The sequence below is a fragment of the Otolemur garnettii genome, unplaced genomic scaffold (genome assembly GCF_000181295.1).
Source record: "Otolemur garnettii isolate 467f Iridium unplaced genomic scaffold, OtoGar3 scaffold00157, whole genome shotgun sequence".
Lineage (NCBI taxonomy): Eukaryota > Metazoa > Chordata > Mammalia > Primates > Galagidae > Otolemur > Otolemur garnettii.
In genome coordinates, this window is record NW_003852552.1 from 1880697 (window position 1) to 1899753 (window position 19057).

General features: G+C 35.4%; 1 protein-coding gene across 2 annotated transcripts in view; it reads right to left on the reverse strand.

Annotated features, from left to right (window-relative positions):
- Positions 1-19057, reverse strand: part of DIAPH2 (diaphanous related formin 2) — a 909107-nt gene that overhangs the window by 696610 nt on the left and 193440 nt on the right. For both annotated transcript variants that reach the window (XM_003799864.3, XM_023519127.1), the window contains exon 5: positions 4699-4838. In XM_003799864.3, coding sequence (XP_003799912.1) covers positions 4699-4838 — 140 coding nt within the window. The remainder of the gene's footprint in view (positions 1-4698; positions 4839-19057) is intronic.

Below are 19057 nucleotides of genomic sequence, written 5' to 3' on the forward strand. Positions count from 1 at the left end.
CCGGCCAACTTAGGTGTATGTGGCTGGCGCCTTAGCTACTTGAGCCACAGGCGCTGAGCCTACAAAGATGTTCTTATATTATCATTTACACTTTTTGCTGAAAGGTTGAATGATGGTTGTTTTAATTCAAGTCAAACAAATTTTGATGAAAGAAATGACATCAAAATATTAAGTGAGTGATGAGAGTAAAATGAGAGTATTTTAATAAACTTCCCTAATTGTGAGACCCTACAAAGCAGTTGTTAAGTGCCCAGATAGGATGGATTGGAACCTTAGCACTGACACTTAACTATGTAGCTATAGAATGGAACAAATACTTAACCTCTCTGATCCTCAAGTTTATCTATAAAATGGGAACAATACTAAGAATGTTGTTACCTTGGTTGTGTATGTGTATATTTTAATGTCATAGGACATTGCCTAGGGTTTCTTTTTATTATTTTAAAAAATGTTTTTAAAGCTGCCTCTACGGTATCCAAGAAGCTATTTGGCAATGGAGTTGAATTTCAAGACAGAAGTCTTAGCTAAAGATGTAAATCTAGGCATCACAGAGATCATATACACCTATATTCACACATGCAGAAAATCAATCTTTCTCTCTCTGACAAGAGTACCTGGCAGATAATCAGTACTATATAAATATTAAAATATCAATTATTACTACTTTTAATAAGCATTTCAGAAGTCAATTAATTTGAGCTTATTAAAATGCAAGTTAACTAACACTTAAATGCATATAGTTGGTGCTCACTAAAGGTTTCATAAATGAAAATAATTCCTGGTGCTTTTTTTCATTAGTTATAAAATGTAAATAGTAATTGAAAAAATACAAGAATTTATATTTCTCAGAGATTATATTCAAAATATCACTAAATTGAGTATATAAAAGTAATAAAATTATCACTAATAATTACAATACTTATAGTAATATTAGATTTGCCTTGAAAAGACTTTCAAATTTATTTATTCATAATTAACTTAGAATCAACTTCAACATGAATAAATACATTTCATATGTCTATGAGCCATAGGACAAAGCCTTAAGTATATTACAATTATCAATTCATTTTCCAGGTTACTCAGGCTTGAATGTCCCTTCTCCACTTAGTTAATAGTATGTCCTCAAGATTTGCTTCTTATCCTTGAAGGTTTGGCTCTATTACAGGGCAGGATTTTAAAGGAAAGGGAGTATTGGTCAACTCATTCCCAGTCTAAACAAAACTGAAAAAGTATGTATGACAGGTGTGGTTTAGAATGAATTTTTCCAGGTATAGGGACTCACACCTATAACCCTAGTACTCTGGGAGGCCAAGGCAGGAGGATCACTTGAGGCCAAGAGTTGGAGACCAGTCTGGGCAACACAGCAAGACCTCATCTCTACAAAAAATAAAAATGTAGCCAACAGTGGTGTCACACACCTGTAGTCCCAGCTACTCAGGAGGCTAAGGCAGGAGGATTGCTTGAGCCAAGAGATTGGAGATTGCAGTGATCTATGATGGCACCACTACACTCTACCCTGGGCAACAGAGCAAGACCTTGTCTCTAAAAAATATGAATAAAATGAATTTTAAAAATCTTCTATTCCAAACATTTACCACATATGCATGCATAAAACAATCCAGCAATATTTTTTTGCCTAAAATTGTTGATTTCTACTTACATTATAGCTAGCCCACTCTATTCTTCCATTGTAGTCCCTTACATGCAACAGAATCCCACTAAAGCACATGATTGCATTCAGAGAATAAGGTGCAGTAGGGGGGATATTAACCCCCAAAATAACCATTTTCCCCTCTAGAGGGTGGGGGAGAGGTTGGTATTCTGTCTTAAATTCAAGTGTACAGATCACAACATGTAAGGTCAAAGGCACAAAAGTAGTTTGGCATCCCACACTGATTTTTTTTCCTCCTTGTTCTGAAGGCATACTCCTTGAGTAGGGAAAAAAGCAGCTATCCATCCACTCACTAGCCAGTTGAACATAATCAAGACAATTAAGAGAATGACCCATAGTTACAGTCATAAACATCAGATTTTAATCTCATGATTTTTGCAATTGTGTAAGTACTATCAAAAAAGAATATTGTGTCTCCTAGAATATTTCTCTCAGCAGTACGATTCTGAGGAAGAAATATGCCCCTCGTTGCTCCACTCTCAGTATGATTTCCCCCAAGACAGGCAACCTTTGTCAATAGTGTTGAGACAGAGTAGTAGAAATGGAGTCTCTCTCTTGCTGAGAGCTGGTCTTTACCTGCCTCAGCTGCCCAGAGTGCTAAGATTATCAGCATGAGTCCCTCCACTCAGCTACGTTTTTCAAACGTACTTAGGAAAACACAAGTCACACTATAAAAATTTTCCAAAATCATTTTAATAAAACATTCAAATAAATTTCTGTTAAACTTATGGTTTTATATTTCTATGACTTTTTGTTTGCCTAACCTCCAAGAAAAATATCCTGCTAGACATAAAACAGAATGTATTACTAAATATACCAGCCTCAATACACCAGCACATCAAACTTACAGAGAGTCTGGCATCCAGGTACCATGGAACTATAATAAATCGTAATTTAATCCCTTATACTTGAAATAATCATTCAAATTTACCATATTTTAAAGAAAAGTACTCAAAGATGATTGGGCAAAAATGAAGTATTCATTTAAACACAGTATGATCTTAATTTTATGAAAACATAAACCTAAGGTAACAAGTGGAAATCACACAGTAAGTGCTTGAACTGATCATTTGAATTCATAAATTATCTTTAGCACATTTGAATTAATTACTACATTTAGTGAGAGATAAAAAGATGAGAATAATAAGCTAAATTCAAACACAAAAAATAAGTCTAATGTAAAAACAAGTAACATTTTTTGCTTGTTTGTTTTTGTCTCTTAGCTGGCTCCCTGACTGCAACTAGTGACTCCTAATATGTAGATATTTCAGAAAAAAAGAAGCTCCACACTTCTTCTGTAAAATAAGTTAAATAATAAATTTCAACTTTTTCTGTAGCCTTTCTCTACTCTCCCCCCCCCCCAAAATTATCCATCCTAGAGTGTTTCCATTATCTTGCTGGTAAATCCTACAAAGAGTCCAATTCGTCCATCGACAAATTGGACTCTAAATATGGTTAGAAAAACAGAAAAGTTTAAAGCATTGGAAAAGCAGCGAATTGTCTAAAGATGCCAGTCGAGATTTTTTTGATGAAAAATACTACCTCCTAAAAGTCAACAGGTCAAAATTACTCATAGGTGTAGGTAAGGGTCTTCAGAAAATGAAAAGATGCTTTTGCTTCCTCAATCAGCAGATTTAAATTGCTCCCAATCTACAGTGGGATAGATGTGGCACTTCCTTGATGGCTTTCATGCTTAGGCTGTGGAGCTGACTCTGGAGCTCGCAGATGCTTTTTCCTGCCTGTCTTCTGGATGAAGTTAAAGCGACATCCCTCATACTCCCGGGCGTCATCCACACTTTCTCCAGTGGACCTTTGAGGGGCTTTATCCAGAATCATGTGTGCATTAACTGTGTCTAGAATATTCACAGTTAACGCATTCACGTTCTGCATGACACGAATCATTAATATCTCAAGACTCTTTGCCTCTGCGGAACCTTGAAGGACGCCAAACACGTTAGCATATACTCCGACTGGCAGCAGGGTTGTCTGCTTGGCTTTATCTCCGCCAAGCCAATGCTGAGCCTCGATTGGCTTAGAGGTCATATCATCAGTTTTGTAAAGAATGCAATTTCAAGCCCTCTCTGCCTGTCTGATTATTCCCACAATGACGACCTAGGAAACTACAACTCCCCTAACCTTGAACACATTATCAACCAGAGTGGAGGTGAGCAGCTGGTTTACACAACAAGGTATAACTTTCTCCATTTGGAGTCTGGGCCTGCAGGACTTCCTCGCTGGAGTTGCACTTTCCTCGGAGGTTTGGTCACTGCCTCCACTAGCCTCACCCTCAGCAGAGATGCTCCCCCAGCTTCTAACCCCACTCTTATTCATCTTAAGGATAGCTGAGGAAAAGGAGGTGATTTGGCTATAGTCAGGAAGCTCTACAAACTGGCTTGGAGCTCCACCAAGGGCTACTACCACATGCTCAGGGCTTGATGACACCACCAACTTCACGCCACGCATGTAGCCAATCAGCTACCAGAATGCAGCTGCCTCCAGCCAATTGGGGCCTGTCAGGTTCTCACCAGATTCCATAACTCTTTGGGGTGTGCTAGTGGTTGCTACATTTTAAAAGTATTGCGTGTAATCTCAAGCTTTTCTTGCCACGCTCACAAAAATGCATTTTTACTAGTCCCACTCCATTCCTTTCTGAATGCTACAACTTCCCAAGTTTGAAAGGAATAAAATCACAAAGCCAAAATACTTAGTTTCAGAAATAAATATATAACAATTATCTGAGTACACAACTAGATTTCCAGGTAAACATGGATATTTAACTCTTAGCTCTGTAAAATAATACAATAAATATCAACAAAATAATGTTCATATTCTTTAAATTGCCCATTACTAGAGATACAATTAACTATATTTTTAAACGTTTACAACTTCACAATCAGACATTGATGTTTTATTATCAGATTTCTACTCAGAAAATCTTGAGGAGAAAGTAATGTACTTGCTTAAATTTATGAACAATTATATGTATCACAAATTGCATGAATCATATCAAAATAAGAACCACATACCTGACGGGATTGCTTGTTAAAGAAACCCTCAGGGATTCTAGGCAGTTGAGAAGTTTCTCATCTGAAATGCCAGATCGTAACTCATGAACATATTCTTGTGAGGACAGGGTGCACTCATGTTTGCTGTTTCTCAGTCCACCCTATAAAATGAAAAAAAAAATACCATTTTAGACAAACAACATTGTTTAAAAGTTGAAAGTAAAGTAATACATAGAATACATAAATATTTTACTATGATATAAAAATGTGTACCGAGTGCTAGGGTACTTAAAAATTCTTGATCACAGAATTAATGTGCTAAAATTGCATGGTGTATATCTTGACATTCTTCTCATCTTAATTTAAAAGGAAATTACACTGCTGGTGCTCATGACCTAAACAGAATATGAACTTGAATTGCACAGTATCACTGACAGGGGAGCTTAAATTTACAATCTAGGCATTAGGATTAATGTTAGCTATTCCTCCTTAACCCAAAAGATGAGTATTTAAAAATCATTCTATTAATTTTCCTAGTTAATATAGTTATATTCAATTCTACAAAATACATCAAAGAAAATTTAATCTAAAGCATTACACCCAGCCCAAATCTATTGAAAGATATCAAAGTATCAGCCTATCTTTGAAAACAAATGAAAATGGTTATTGAAATGTAAAACAATAGTCTCCAAACAGCATGTTAATTAATCAAATTAGTCTAAAGCATTCACCACTTCCCAAGTATTCCTTCCTATTTCTCCCATGTTGTAGATTAATCCTAAAAAGTCATTAAATACATTTATCTGATAGCCAATAGTTTTTAGCTTAATTTCCAATATACATGGATTACTTCTAGAACTCATTATCTCATCACAGCCCCCTAGCCTCATCAGCCTTACTTTAGCTATGTAAGTAGTTCAGGGAAAAGGCTGAGAGGAAAACATTGTCAACACGTTCACTGTACTAATAACTCACAGTTTCACATTCTAGACATACCTAATCATAACTGCACCTCTCCTATATTATAAATGTATATCCCTGAATTAAGACCAGCTTGATTCGTACCAAAGTTATTGAAAGGAAAAAAAAACTCTAGCTTGAGTCCCATATTTCAAATTTATACAAATTACACTCAGTTTCTGCTAAGTATCTAAGGATATTTATAAGGAAATATTAATATATCACAAGGATATATCATAGAAAACATAATATCATAAGGAAAGGAATTTTTCCCCATTGGGTAGAAGTAGTATCATTAGAGGATATGGAACTTTTAAAAAAAGTCTTAATAATGAGAGATGTATTCCCTAGGGTTTTACACTATTTGGATTTTTATTGAGACTGCTTCCTCAATGTAGAAATTCTTAATCATTCTTAATTTCTAAATTAAAAAAATTCTATTAAATAGTAAATATTTAAAGTCTGATAAAGGCTTATAAAATAGAGGGAAACTCTATTCCCTTAGCACTGTAGCACTATTATTATTAGTACAGCATTTACAATGTTCTGGAAGAGGTCATTATTTGTGTCTATCTCTCTTCTACATTAGGAACTCACATATGCCAAGTGCTTAACACAATGCCTGAATTTAGTGAGCCTCAACAACAGTGCACTGTCTTTAAATTTGTCCATAACAAAGAACAAAGAATATTATTTTCATCTGTTTAGCTCCCATATTTTGTGTAATAGCCACTGACTTGATTTTTCTTCCTTTGTTACGTTAGAAGATACAGGAAACTTTTAAGACTATACTGGATAAATCACCACATAGATAGCACTGTAATAATGTCACTGTACAATCCTGTCCACATTCCTATAACTGATGTACACATCTCTTACCCTACAAATAAAAAGTAAATAATTAAAGCATAATCTTGAAAATTTAAAATCACACATTTTTGCTCAACCAACTTACTTTCTACAATAATACGAAGTACAGTAACAATCGCTCTATTTACTGCATACACCACTCTGAGAACTACTAGCACAAGACGTTAAAATTTTGCGAGTCTACAGTCACATACTACTTGCATATAATCCTCCAAGTTACTTTTTGAATTAGTTTATAAAAAGGCATTACTGATCACCCCCTAGAAGCTTGTATGCAGAGTTGATTCCTATGGAATGACCTTTGTATTTTGCTATTTTCTCTGCTTGATATTCTCACGAACCCCAACCTCTCCATTGCTGGATCCCATCATTTAAGTCTCAGCCCGAAAGCCTTCCCTCCATGTTCTAATTATCGTCACAATACCATTGAAAACATCATTTATACTATTAGTTCCATGAAAGTTTATCTTGTTCAGCAATTTAGCTGTTTACTACATTTTCCCCACCAAAATATAACCTCCAGAAAGGATCCTTGCCTGTCTTGTTCACCACTGTATCCTATGATCACAAGACAGTGCTTGACACCAAGAAAGTACTCAATACATACTTCCTAAATGAATGGATGGGTGGATGGGAGGGTAGGTGGAAAGAGAATAAAAAATGAATAAATGACTGATGAGTTTCAACATGGTAAAACTTCTAAGCTTAGTTTAGCTTTGCTTCAGAGTGTTACAGTTCTGAGTTTCTTTTTAAATGTGAATATTTATTCTTTATTTCAAATTAATATGAGGGCACAAATTTTTAGATTATATAGTTCTCACTTCCGGGGTAAAGTTCCAGTTGTAAAAGAGGCCCTCACCCAGGGGGCGTGTTATACACCCTCATGATGTGCACCATGGGTGAGATCCCACCTTGTGCCCTCCTTCCTTTGGCCAATCGTCCTCCCTCTTCTCTCTTCCTCTTCCTCCTCCCCCTGCCTCCATACCCCCATACTAGACTATATTTGTGTTTCATTGTTCATATGAGCATGTAATTATTTATAAGTGGCTTCATAGTGGCATTGAGTACATTAGATATTTATTTTTTCCACTCTTGCGATACTTCACTAGAAAGAATGTGTTTCAGCTCCATCTAGGGAAATGTAAAAGATGTAAAGTCTTCATCTTTTTAATGGCCGAATAGTATTCCACGGCATACATATACCACAGTTTGTTGATCCATTCATGAGCTGATGGGCATTTGGCATGCTTCCATGACTTGGGAATTATGAATTGAACTGCAATAAACATTCTGGTACAAATGTCTTTATGGTAAAATGACTTTTGTTTTTCTGGGTAGATACATAGTAGTGAGATTGCAGGATCAAATGGAAAGTCTACTTTTAGTTCTTTGAGGATTCTCCATACTTCTTTCCAGAAAGGCTGTATTAATCTACAGTCCTACCAGCAGTATAAAAGTGTTCCCTTTTCCCCACATTCACACCAGCATCTGAAGTTTTTGGACCTGGTGATAGGGGCTAATGTCACTGGGGTTAGGTGATCTCTCAGAGTAGTTTTGATTTGCATTTCTCGGATGATTAAAGACAATGAGCATTTTTTCATGTGTTTTTTGGCCATTCATCTGTCAGGATTTTATCAAGTTGAAAAGCTTTTGCACAGCTAAGGGTACCACAAACAAAGCAAATGGACAGCCTTTAGAATGGGAGAAGATTTTTGCCTGTTATGAACCTGAAAAAGAAAACTGATAACTAGAATCTACAGAGAACTCAAATTAAGCAATAAGAAAAGTGCAAACAATTCCCTCAGTAAGTAGGCAAGAGACTTGAACAGTTCTGAGATTTTCAGTTACAAAATATTCAGAAATGCTGAGTATAGAACAGGTAAACTGAGACACTATATGGCATGCTGAGGACAGCTCAGGCTTTCCAACTTGGTTTGATTTATGGCTCCAGTCATTTACCTTCTTGAAATCTTTAGGCAGGCTATTAACTAATCTCTATAAACCTGTTTACTCATCGATGACATAGGGGTAATATATAGCTATCCCTCAGGTTTGTCATGAGGATTAAGTGAGATAATGCATACAAAATGCCTAAAACAGGCATTTCATATGTGGCAACTCATAGACACAGAGAAAGCTATTCAGAAAACGCTAGCTCCCTTTTTCTAAATAACTCTCTATAGGACTATTCTATAGAGAGAATAGAATAACTGGGACATATGATTGTGGCTGAGAGAATCTTTATGGACAACTATGTCAGCCCATCACCTTGTGGCTTATCCCATCCACGTCTTAAAAACAAATTGAAATTATGAAATTTAGGATACCCTTTGTTTATAAGAAATAGAAGCAAACAGTCAAATGGAACATGACAGAGAATACATAATTTTATAGAATAAAATGCCTTTTACCACACTTGGAAGAACTCTGGAGTTCTAACATAAGTTCATAGTTGATAATTATGAAAACAAGATAGCATGTTAAGGCTGGCACGGCTCTTGATGATCAGCTCTTCTAATATCCTCATTATAGAAATAAAGAAACCAGGTGATTGCTCAAGTTCACATAATTAGTGAGATTAAAAGACTAAAATACAAATATTCTGATCCTTGAGTCCCTCCTTTCTCTACTATATGACGCTTTTTCTAAATTTTGAATAAAAAGTTAAGGCAACAAGTATTTAGTTCTGAAATCTGTATTACAAAATGTCCAGGTATCAAAGTATCTCCAGCATAATCAATATGGTACAACTTAATATTAAAGAAATCACCTAAAAACAAAACAGTGCAATAGATTAAACTAATTCTCACCACACTTAATAAGGCTGTAATACAAAAATGGCTTATTATTAACATCCTGTTCTGATCCTGAACAAAGGAAACAACCAGATAATGGATGGATAATAATGGAAATTTTAATTAGCTGCTCTGTATGAGATTAATGAAAATTACCACTGTGCCCATTTGATCTTTAAAAAATAATGCAGGCAAAGTTAGCAATTAGCGTACATAATACCATTCCAAAGCTAGGTGAACAAAAAGCTTTCCTAATTTGAAGCCAGTCCTTAATTTGAAAATCATTAGGATGTAGATATGTCAGTGTGACTGTGTTTGTATTATTCTAATATGGTACACAATAAGCCACGACAGGAAGGTTTAATAATCACGTATTCCCCTTACTCTGATATGAAATGTTAATATCAAGACCAGACAAGTAATATACTAAGAAGAATATTTTAAGTTTGCAGTGTAGTTTATATTGACTTAGTCTGAGTCATGATCTGCCATTCTTTAATGTAAAAGCAGATTTAACTATAATTTGAGAAAAGGCGTCATAGTTTTTGCTGCAGACACTGGATAGAAATGTATTGATTATATACAGATCTTTTTAGCTACAGCACATGCACAGATAGCAACTACTTAGTGGTATCATCTTCAAATAGGAAGGATAACATTCTCATGAAAACAGTAATATTGTTACTGTTATTGACCATGATTTATAAACCCTAACGTAGTAAAGTTTCTTTGGCTATTTTAATCCAGTGAGATTCTTATCTATCATTGTAGTTCTCTGAAGATACAATTTACATATTAACTAATTTGGAATTATATCTAAAGAGGGTCAGTTTTGTTCTTTGAGAGGTTCCTATAACTTTAAAAGCACAAGAAATTGAAAGCCATTTTCCTCATCATTAGTTCCTTGAGTTCAACTATGAAAAGGAAACACAAAATAAGTGCCCCATCCAAGTGAACCTACCTATTTATTATAATAGTGATGTATTTGGTAGGCTATTCAACTCTGAATATATCACAAAACCTTTACAGGGCTTCTTTCCATTTATCTGGGGAAAACATCTCTTAAAGGGAGAGTATTAGAGTTAAGTAATCCATTTGTGAAAAAATATAAAAAAATCATTAAAATTACTACATTTAAAATAATTTATATCCAATTTACATTGAAAATTATTTCAATTGCACAAGTAATATAGAATAAAAGATACTACATATTATCAATTGAAGTGTGTGAAAAGAAAATCTATGGAGGAATTATACTATGAGATAATTTCATATAGCATTATTTTTTATTACAGACTGTTTTAAAATAAGGCACTTTCAGGCCAAACGCGGTGGCTCAAGTCTGTAATCCTAGCATTTTGGGAGGCCGAGGCAGGGAGATTGCCTGACCTCAGGAGTTCGAGAACAGCCTGAGCAAAAGCAAGACTCCCATCTTTACTAAAAATAGAAAAACTAGCTGGGCATTGTGGCAGGCACCTGTAGTACCAGCTACTCGGAAGGCTGAGACAAACAGACTGTTTGAGCCCAAGAGTTTGAGGTTGCTGTGAGCTAGGATGCCACAGCACTCTACCTAGGGTGACAGAGTAAGACTCTGACTTTACCACACACACACACACACACACACACACACACACACAAAACTACTCTTAAAAAAATAAATATTAAAAGAGAGCAAAAAAGTCTTTATTTTTAGTAATCTACAACTTAAAATTTAGTACTTCTTTCATTTATGATTGTAAGCCACAGAATACAGTGGTATTAATAACACATGCAACTTGGTTGCCAAAAACAGAAGCCATATTTTCCTACCTTACCACACACACATTTGTGGAAGTTATCTCAGGTATCATTTATGCTCATCACATCTTCAAAATTATCTGACTTATACAATCTCCCACTTTATCTTATGATTTAACAGATATTATAAAGAATGCATTACTTTGTCTCAATTTTTCAATTAACTATTTTGAGATATTGGACATATGCATGCAATTGGAAGAAATAATACAGAGAGAACTCCTGCTTCCCCCAAAGGTAACATCTTGAGAATTTATATTATAACGTTGCAACTGGGACATTTACGTTGATAAAACCCAGCGATCTTATTCAAAGTCCCATACTTCTACTTAATTGTGTGTGTGTTGTGTATGTATATAGTTCGGTGCCGTTTTATCATGTATAGATGTATCTATTCTACAACCACAGTGAAGATGCAGAACAGTTCCATCACCAAAAGGATCCCTCATGTTGGCCTTCCATAACCAAAACCACCTCTTTTCCACAACCCTCCACCTCAGCCACCACTAATCTAGTCTCTATTTCTACAGTTTTCAAGACTGTCATTTATATGAAATCATACTGTATGTAACCTTTTCACATGAGCTTTTTCCATTTAGCATAATGCCCTGGAGAGTCATACAAGCTACTGCATGCATCATTAGTTTGTTCCTGTTTGTTATCGAGTAGTATGCCACAGTATGAATGGAGTATTCTACAGTTTATTTAACCGTTTACCTGGTGAAGGATATTTCATTTGTTTCCAGTTTGTGTCTATTGTGAATAAAACTATGAATATCCATGCACAAGTTTTTTGTGTGAACTTAAGTTTTTACATCTCTGGAATGTGTCATCGCTTTTTAAAGACCATTTGAAAAATATACTTTAATATAATTGCTTTCTTTTTTAATGGTACGTTTCTTATATTGTGCATTTAAAATCGTGATCCTAAGAAAGTATCTATAAGCTTGCTAGACTGTCAAAGGGGCCCACAGCACAAAAAAATTAAAAATACAGTAGCCTCTTTCCCCTCTTTTGTAATCACACTACATTTACTCCATCCACTGTATTAGGAAAGGAGAAAAAACATGCTACCATTTTAAATAAAGTTCACCTATGTATCTAACGACTTTAAAAAATGGGTAGGATCTGATCAATGACAGTATCTGATAGGAAAACTAATTTATCTGTCATAGCCAGTATCTTCACTGTAGTGTTTAAAGATTGGAATAATAGTGAAAACTTTATCAACATTTGCTATGTTGGGATGAAGTCTGTGACAGTATTTTAACATACTGGTTTTTCTCCCTGGTTTACCATTTTATAGATCCAATTCCAAGAGTACCTTTAGATGTTGTAACAAAGCCAATTTAATAATACTTTTGAAGATTATAAATGTTTTCTAGAGCCTAGATATAAACTACATTTTAAGCAGGTAATGAAGCTATAAATTGTAAATGAAATAAAGAGAAATTCCTTCTACAAACAAAAAAAAAAATGACTCCATTATTTCCGGACCTCTAGCTTTCCAAACGTTTTAGGAAGTACTATCAGACAAAATGAACATACTGAATGTTATCAGTTCCTTACTTACCTACTGATGGGAGGTAGTACATCAATAGTAAAATAACCAAAGGACAGGAAACAAGGAAAAGTAACAGAACTGCAACTAAGTGGCAGGGAAATAAATGGATGTATGCCCCCAGCACTGAATGAGATTGACAGATTTAAGGATCAACAACACCTTACATTTCTATAGCTAAAAGAGCTTTCACAACTTTTCCTGCAAACTATTTCATCTGAATCTAACAACAGATGAAGATATTACTCCAACTATTGTTTTTGTAGTTGTGAAAATTGAGTCAGTGAGAAGACATGACTTGTCTGAGACTACATAACTAGGAAGTAATTGTCAGAAGCAAGGCTAGAAACCGAACTATAGAGCTCCCTTCTGTAGACAGTACAAAACCATCTTCAAAGGGACAGAATTTATTCCAAATGGAGGATTATAACCAAAAAAAAAAAAGGAAAGCAGACAAGTTTCTGAAATATCCTTACTCTTAATAGCTGTATGAATTTAGTCAAGTTACTTCCTGAGCCTTGGGTTCCCTGTCCGTAAAATGGGAACAATGTAGTATGTACCCTCAGGCTTGTCATAAGGATGAAATAAGAATCCAGGTAAAACAAAATGTCTCAGTAAGTGTTTGGTACCATTACACAAGGTGTCCATAAAGTTCGTGTTCCATTTAAAACTGTACACTATTTTAAATTGCACACGAACTATATGGACACTCTGTATATTATTTTATCATTAATTTAATGGGTACTTTCTTTAACAATTGCCTAATGGAAGAAGTACTTATGTTGTGAAGCTATTAGTTTTCATTCACCTAAATTATTCCAGCAGACAATGGGCTGCTATTTTTGTGAGATGCTTAGGTATGGATTTCTACCTTAGGTAGGAGAAGACTATTATTTACAAACTGTATTCTGATGATCCATAGAGATCACTGAGGTGTTTGGGGGTCTGCTTTAGGGGCTGAGGAGAGGATAAGCAAAAAGGAAAGTTACTAGGAGAGTCCCCAAGTCATTTGCTCCCCCAATAATGAGGATGCTTACACATTTATCTGCTTTATATATTCATATTCCATATATGATTCCTTATGGATTAGCTGCTATGATGTTAAATAAAATAACGTAACGTTTGAAATCCACTGAGCCAGATGATCTCAAAGCTTCTGCCCTTTTGAATCTGTGATTTGGAGTATGTCACCATCTGCATGCTAAAGCAGAAGCTTTTCTTTTTTGAAGTAAAAATTTTAACTGACCCACTATATTCTATGTATGCACACTGATTACCCAGGTTTTCAGTTTCTTCACAAAACTGCACTACAGAGACAGACGGCATCTGTCTCTTATTGTGCATATGGCATCTTTTTTCTATTTGAATATTACTACTCAGCATTAATTGACTTTCCATGAAGTTCCAGGCACTGGGGGATAAAGTCAAGACATATCCTTGCCGATGCACAGCTTATACTCTTTTAGGTGTGGTGAGGAACACTAAGCAGACCATTACCAAGCAATGCAACCAGTGCCCTGAGAGAAATAGATACGGGTGATATGGGAGTTTGAAGGATAGTGGACTTGACTCTCTTGGAGAAAGAAAGTCAGGCAAGCTGTAAAAGTTGTTCACCTGTGACAGATAAGGCCATTTAAGTCAGAAATTACAATAAACACGGAGTCATAATAGAACATGCCATGTTTGGGGATTTGCTAATAGATCAATAAATCTGGAACTCAGAGTTAATGTTTTTCACACTGAGATCCCTGAACAGGGTCTTAATGTTCTCTGAATCATATCCAGTGATTTTTTTCAATTATATTATTTTGTTTCATAAGATAATGTGATAAAGCTTAATATAAACTGGATCATCTAGATAGCAACCTTATAACCAAGGCCTGTCATGTATTCTCAGCATCTACTTAGGATCACAATGTTACTGGGAAGTAGAACTTTAATTATCCCAAGCTAATAAGATAGACTTAGTATGAAAATGCATTTGTACCAAAAGTAAGACCAAATGACATGGCAGCATACTGTACTAATCAGAATTTAACCACAGATCAGAAAACACTAGTGGCACAACTGGGTCATCCTATGGTACAGTAGGCACAGAGAACTCAAAAGTGCCTACCCTGCAGTATATTTACAATGTGAATGACAATTCAGATTCACTAAGTCATTTATCACTTGAAATAAAGCTACTTTAAATTTTATTTGTTTCATAATTTTATTAACATGTGTATTGTATGTTATGAATTGTGTAAGAGCTATTGGCACAGTTTGTATCTTATTTTGTGTTGGTATATATTTAAACTATATAAGTAAAAGTATTTTAAGTCAACACTGGGGGCTTTGGGAAGTCTTAAAGGGGGTCTATATTTTCCTCATATTTGAGAAACTACCATAGGTGAAGAAGGCACTGGAAGTGTTTGGGCTGTGAAGTGACAACCCCAAGTATATCTTCAATGATGGCTTGGGCAGGGAGATGTAGAGAAGTAGCTAGGGGAAGAGAATGGAAGCAGAATGTACATTTCTTTAGAGTCTTTTAAAATCATTAAGGGAAAAACTGATGATGTGCTAATCATTACCATTGCAGTTAGAAAGAGAATACTGGATTACAGAGTCATTAAAGACAAAGACTTATTTCACCCAAGGAAGTGAATGGGAATGCTGGTGTAGTTAAAGAAAGAGGAACTAAGAGGCTTCCCAGGGCTAGGCAGCCTTTCTGAGGTGTTAATGTTATCTACACTCTTACAGATCAGGAAATCTGTGCTTAGAAAACCTGGGCAAGGGGCTTGGCGCCCGTAGCACAGTGGTTATGGTGCCAGCCACATACGCTAAGGGTGACGGGTTCGAACCTGGCCCGGGCCAGCTGCAACAAAAAATAACCGGGCATTGTGGCAGGCACCTGTAGTCTCAGCTACTTGGGAGGCTGAGGCAAGAGAATCGCTTAAGTCCAAGAGTTGGAGGTTGCTGTGAGCTGTGACACCACAGCACTCTACCAAGGGTGACATAGTGAGACTCTGCCTAAAAACAAAAAACAAACAAACAAACAAACAAAAAAAAAAAACCTGGGCAAGGTCACATTACTATAGCTACTGGTAGAGTCGTAATTTGATCCCAGGTCTGTCTGACTCTAAGGTCCATATACTTAACCACTGAGTACACTATGTCTCCACATTAATACTAACAAAGTTATGTTCAAGACTCATTGAGAATATAGAAAGTGAGAAGAAAAGGCCAAGTAAGAAACCTTGAGCCATGCTTCCTTTTAGTAGCACACAGCAAGAAGTACAGACAAGAATGAGTAAGAGGGAGAAGACATTTTAATTTGTATGTATACAACTGAATATTGAATTTTCACTTTATGTGAGGTGACCTGTAAAAATTATTGCAATATTAAAGTGACCATTTATCTACAGTGAAATCAGTTAGTCCATAAACATTTGGGTTAACTAAAGAAACTGACATCTTTGGAATCAACTAGTATTTTAAAGTAGGATAGTCTTCTGATTAGCGTCTAAAAGAGGAATGATTTGTTTAGATGAGTATATGTAAATTCTCAGAATACATGAAAGTGGATGCTTTTTGGTTTCATTTCAATAAACTGATTTTACCTAATGAATTCAAACATTTGTGTTTATTTTCTACAGCGGTGATGAATTCATAGGCATTATTCAAGCTTTTTGTGATAAATAAAATCTTTGTTGCATTAGAACCAATTTTAGTTCTCAAATAGTAGACAATGAATATCACAAAATACTACTTACCCAAAGCCCTAGCATAAGTTGAAAGAACAACTTTACAAGAATATTGAGCCAGTACTCGAACATATAGTCTTCATAGACTTTTAATAAAAGCAAAAACAATGTTCTGGCCTATAAATGCTACATACCATGTTAGACGTTCTAGCAATGGAAACAGTAGTATAACATTACCCAATATCTGTCTATTTCTGCTGGTAATATTCTTCCCTCTAAAAATCTCAGTAGTGAATCTGAACATAAGAGAATACATGTTCTTCTTTCCCCAAAATAATTATTTTAGAAACAATATTTCTTCGTGGTCTACATTCCATAATTATTTTAACATGGCATCCACTTCTCCCAGAAAAAAAATTAATATAACCTAACACACACGCACACCTCCAAAAGGCTTCAGTTCTTTCTTCCACTATCCAAAGTAGAATATAGATGTTAATCATCTTCAATGGTTAATATTATTAGTAATCACTTTATAAACTTCCTCACAGAATGAATGAGCCTTTCAACTTATCAAATATATTCAGGGAGGGTTTGATACAGCAAAGAATAAAAAGTACAACTCATATGAATTTTTAGGGGCATATTTACTTGATATTAAACACAACAATTTATACTACCCAAATCTGACATTGGTTTGAAGGCTCTGTTGCCAATTCCACATTCCTTTGAACAAAACAAGACAAAATTTTAAAAAATCAGCCATCTGGAGCTCAGTAGGTTAATATGCTATTCTGACATTTCTAACTAGTACAATTAGGGGCACAATATTCTCAAAAGAAAAGACTGCTAAGTGATGTGTGTCTTTGGGAAAAATAAGGAATCTTGCAAAAATTAAAAACCCGAAGATTTCTTATGTTATTTCAAAAGTTGTGACATGTTGCTGTCAATTATTAGTATTGTTATGCAGATCAACCTAGTCAGGAATATAACAAGAGTTTCTAGGAGGAAAAGCCATTATTCAGGCCAGGGGTGGTGGCTCACACCTCTAAACCTAGCACTCTGAGGCAGGTGGATTTCTTGAGCTCAGGAGCTGGAGAGCAGCCTGAGCAAGAGCGAGACCCCATCTCTCAAAATAGCTCAGCATTGTGGCAGGGGTCTGCAGTCCCAGCTACTCGGGAGGCTGAGGCAAGAGCATTACTTGGGCCCAGTTGTTTGAGGTTGCTGTGAGCTATGACGCCACAGTGCTCTACCCAGGGTGACAGAGTGAGGCTTTGCCTCAAAAACAAAAAAAAAAAAAAAAAAGAAAGAAAGATAGAAAGAGGCATTATTCTAAGCATGAAGAGGAATCCATGTATGTCTCTATCTTTCATATTACATATTGGGGGGTTGAGAGAAGGAGGAAGGGAGAGAGTGAGAGGGAGGGAGGCACCAGGGGAGCATGTGTAACAGAATGTGCATGTGCCACATTCCACTGGGTTTCCAAGTCCCATACGACTTAGAAAATGTCTACTTTTATTCTATGCCTCTGCATAAAACCCAAAGGCAAACAGATTACTCACCCCTGAGATTACTCACATGCTCCATCATTACTCTCAATAATCTTTTACTTCATCCATGGGTCACTGTAAGTTTTACTCATTCAGGAGATTCGTCCTGGGCGGTGACTTTTTAGAAATGATTTATATGATTTTTTAGTAATATATCTATTGTTCCATGTGTGATACACTTTGTATGTCTAGAATTTTAGAAAAGCCTAGGGTTGGGGGAGGGGGGTTATTTCATTCAATATATATTTTCATTTATTGAAGCATCAAAATCTGCATGGGGGAGCATTTTTATGAGAAATACCACAAAGAATAGCAAAATTATAGATGTATATGTCGCAACTAATTTGTGACAATTCAAAAAAAAATGCCAGTAAGGCAAAAAACTAAAAAAATTAAAATTAATTTCAAATACTGCTGACATTCCAAAGCATTCAAAGAAAAGAGTTTCTCTTGGAACATTAAGAACTGATATAGGCCCACTATCAAACTGCCTAAGTCCCTGAAAGCAAAAGTAAAATAAAAACTAAAGGGAAAAGTTCTATTCTTGTCATAATTAGTTGCATGGGTTTACAAAAAGCACAAGCTGGTGGTGGTCAAAACAGACCCATCTAAAATACCATATACAGTATAGCATCTACGCCTTAAATGTGAACTTTGAAGAGCGGTAAATGCTTTGAGTCCTTAAAAAAGTACATTGTGTATATAAAACATTATTTTATCTAAGAGATTAATTATTTCAAAGAATCTTTTTGCTCCTACAGTATGCTAGTTTTTGTGGCAGTAGATAACCTTTATGCCTACTTTTATATTTTTATCTCAACCTGCAGAATGATATACTACATACCTACTATCTGCTAGACACTGGGAATACAAACTTGGCTAAGACATAGCTTCTGTCCTTAAGGAATTGAAAGCCATATTGAGCTGTTCTCATTTTCTTCAGAACTTTTCATGAAACTTTTAAAATGACACTTAGGGATTATTTAAATTTGTCACCTAACTCTCCCATTCATCTCAAAATTCCCACTGTTTTTATAACAACACTCTTTCTAGATTAGAAAAAGTAAGTTCGACTTTTAGATACAACTTTGTAAGATTCAGAAAAACACATAGATTCAGCTAACAAGGATATATTATTTTTCTTTTTTTTTTTTTTTTTTT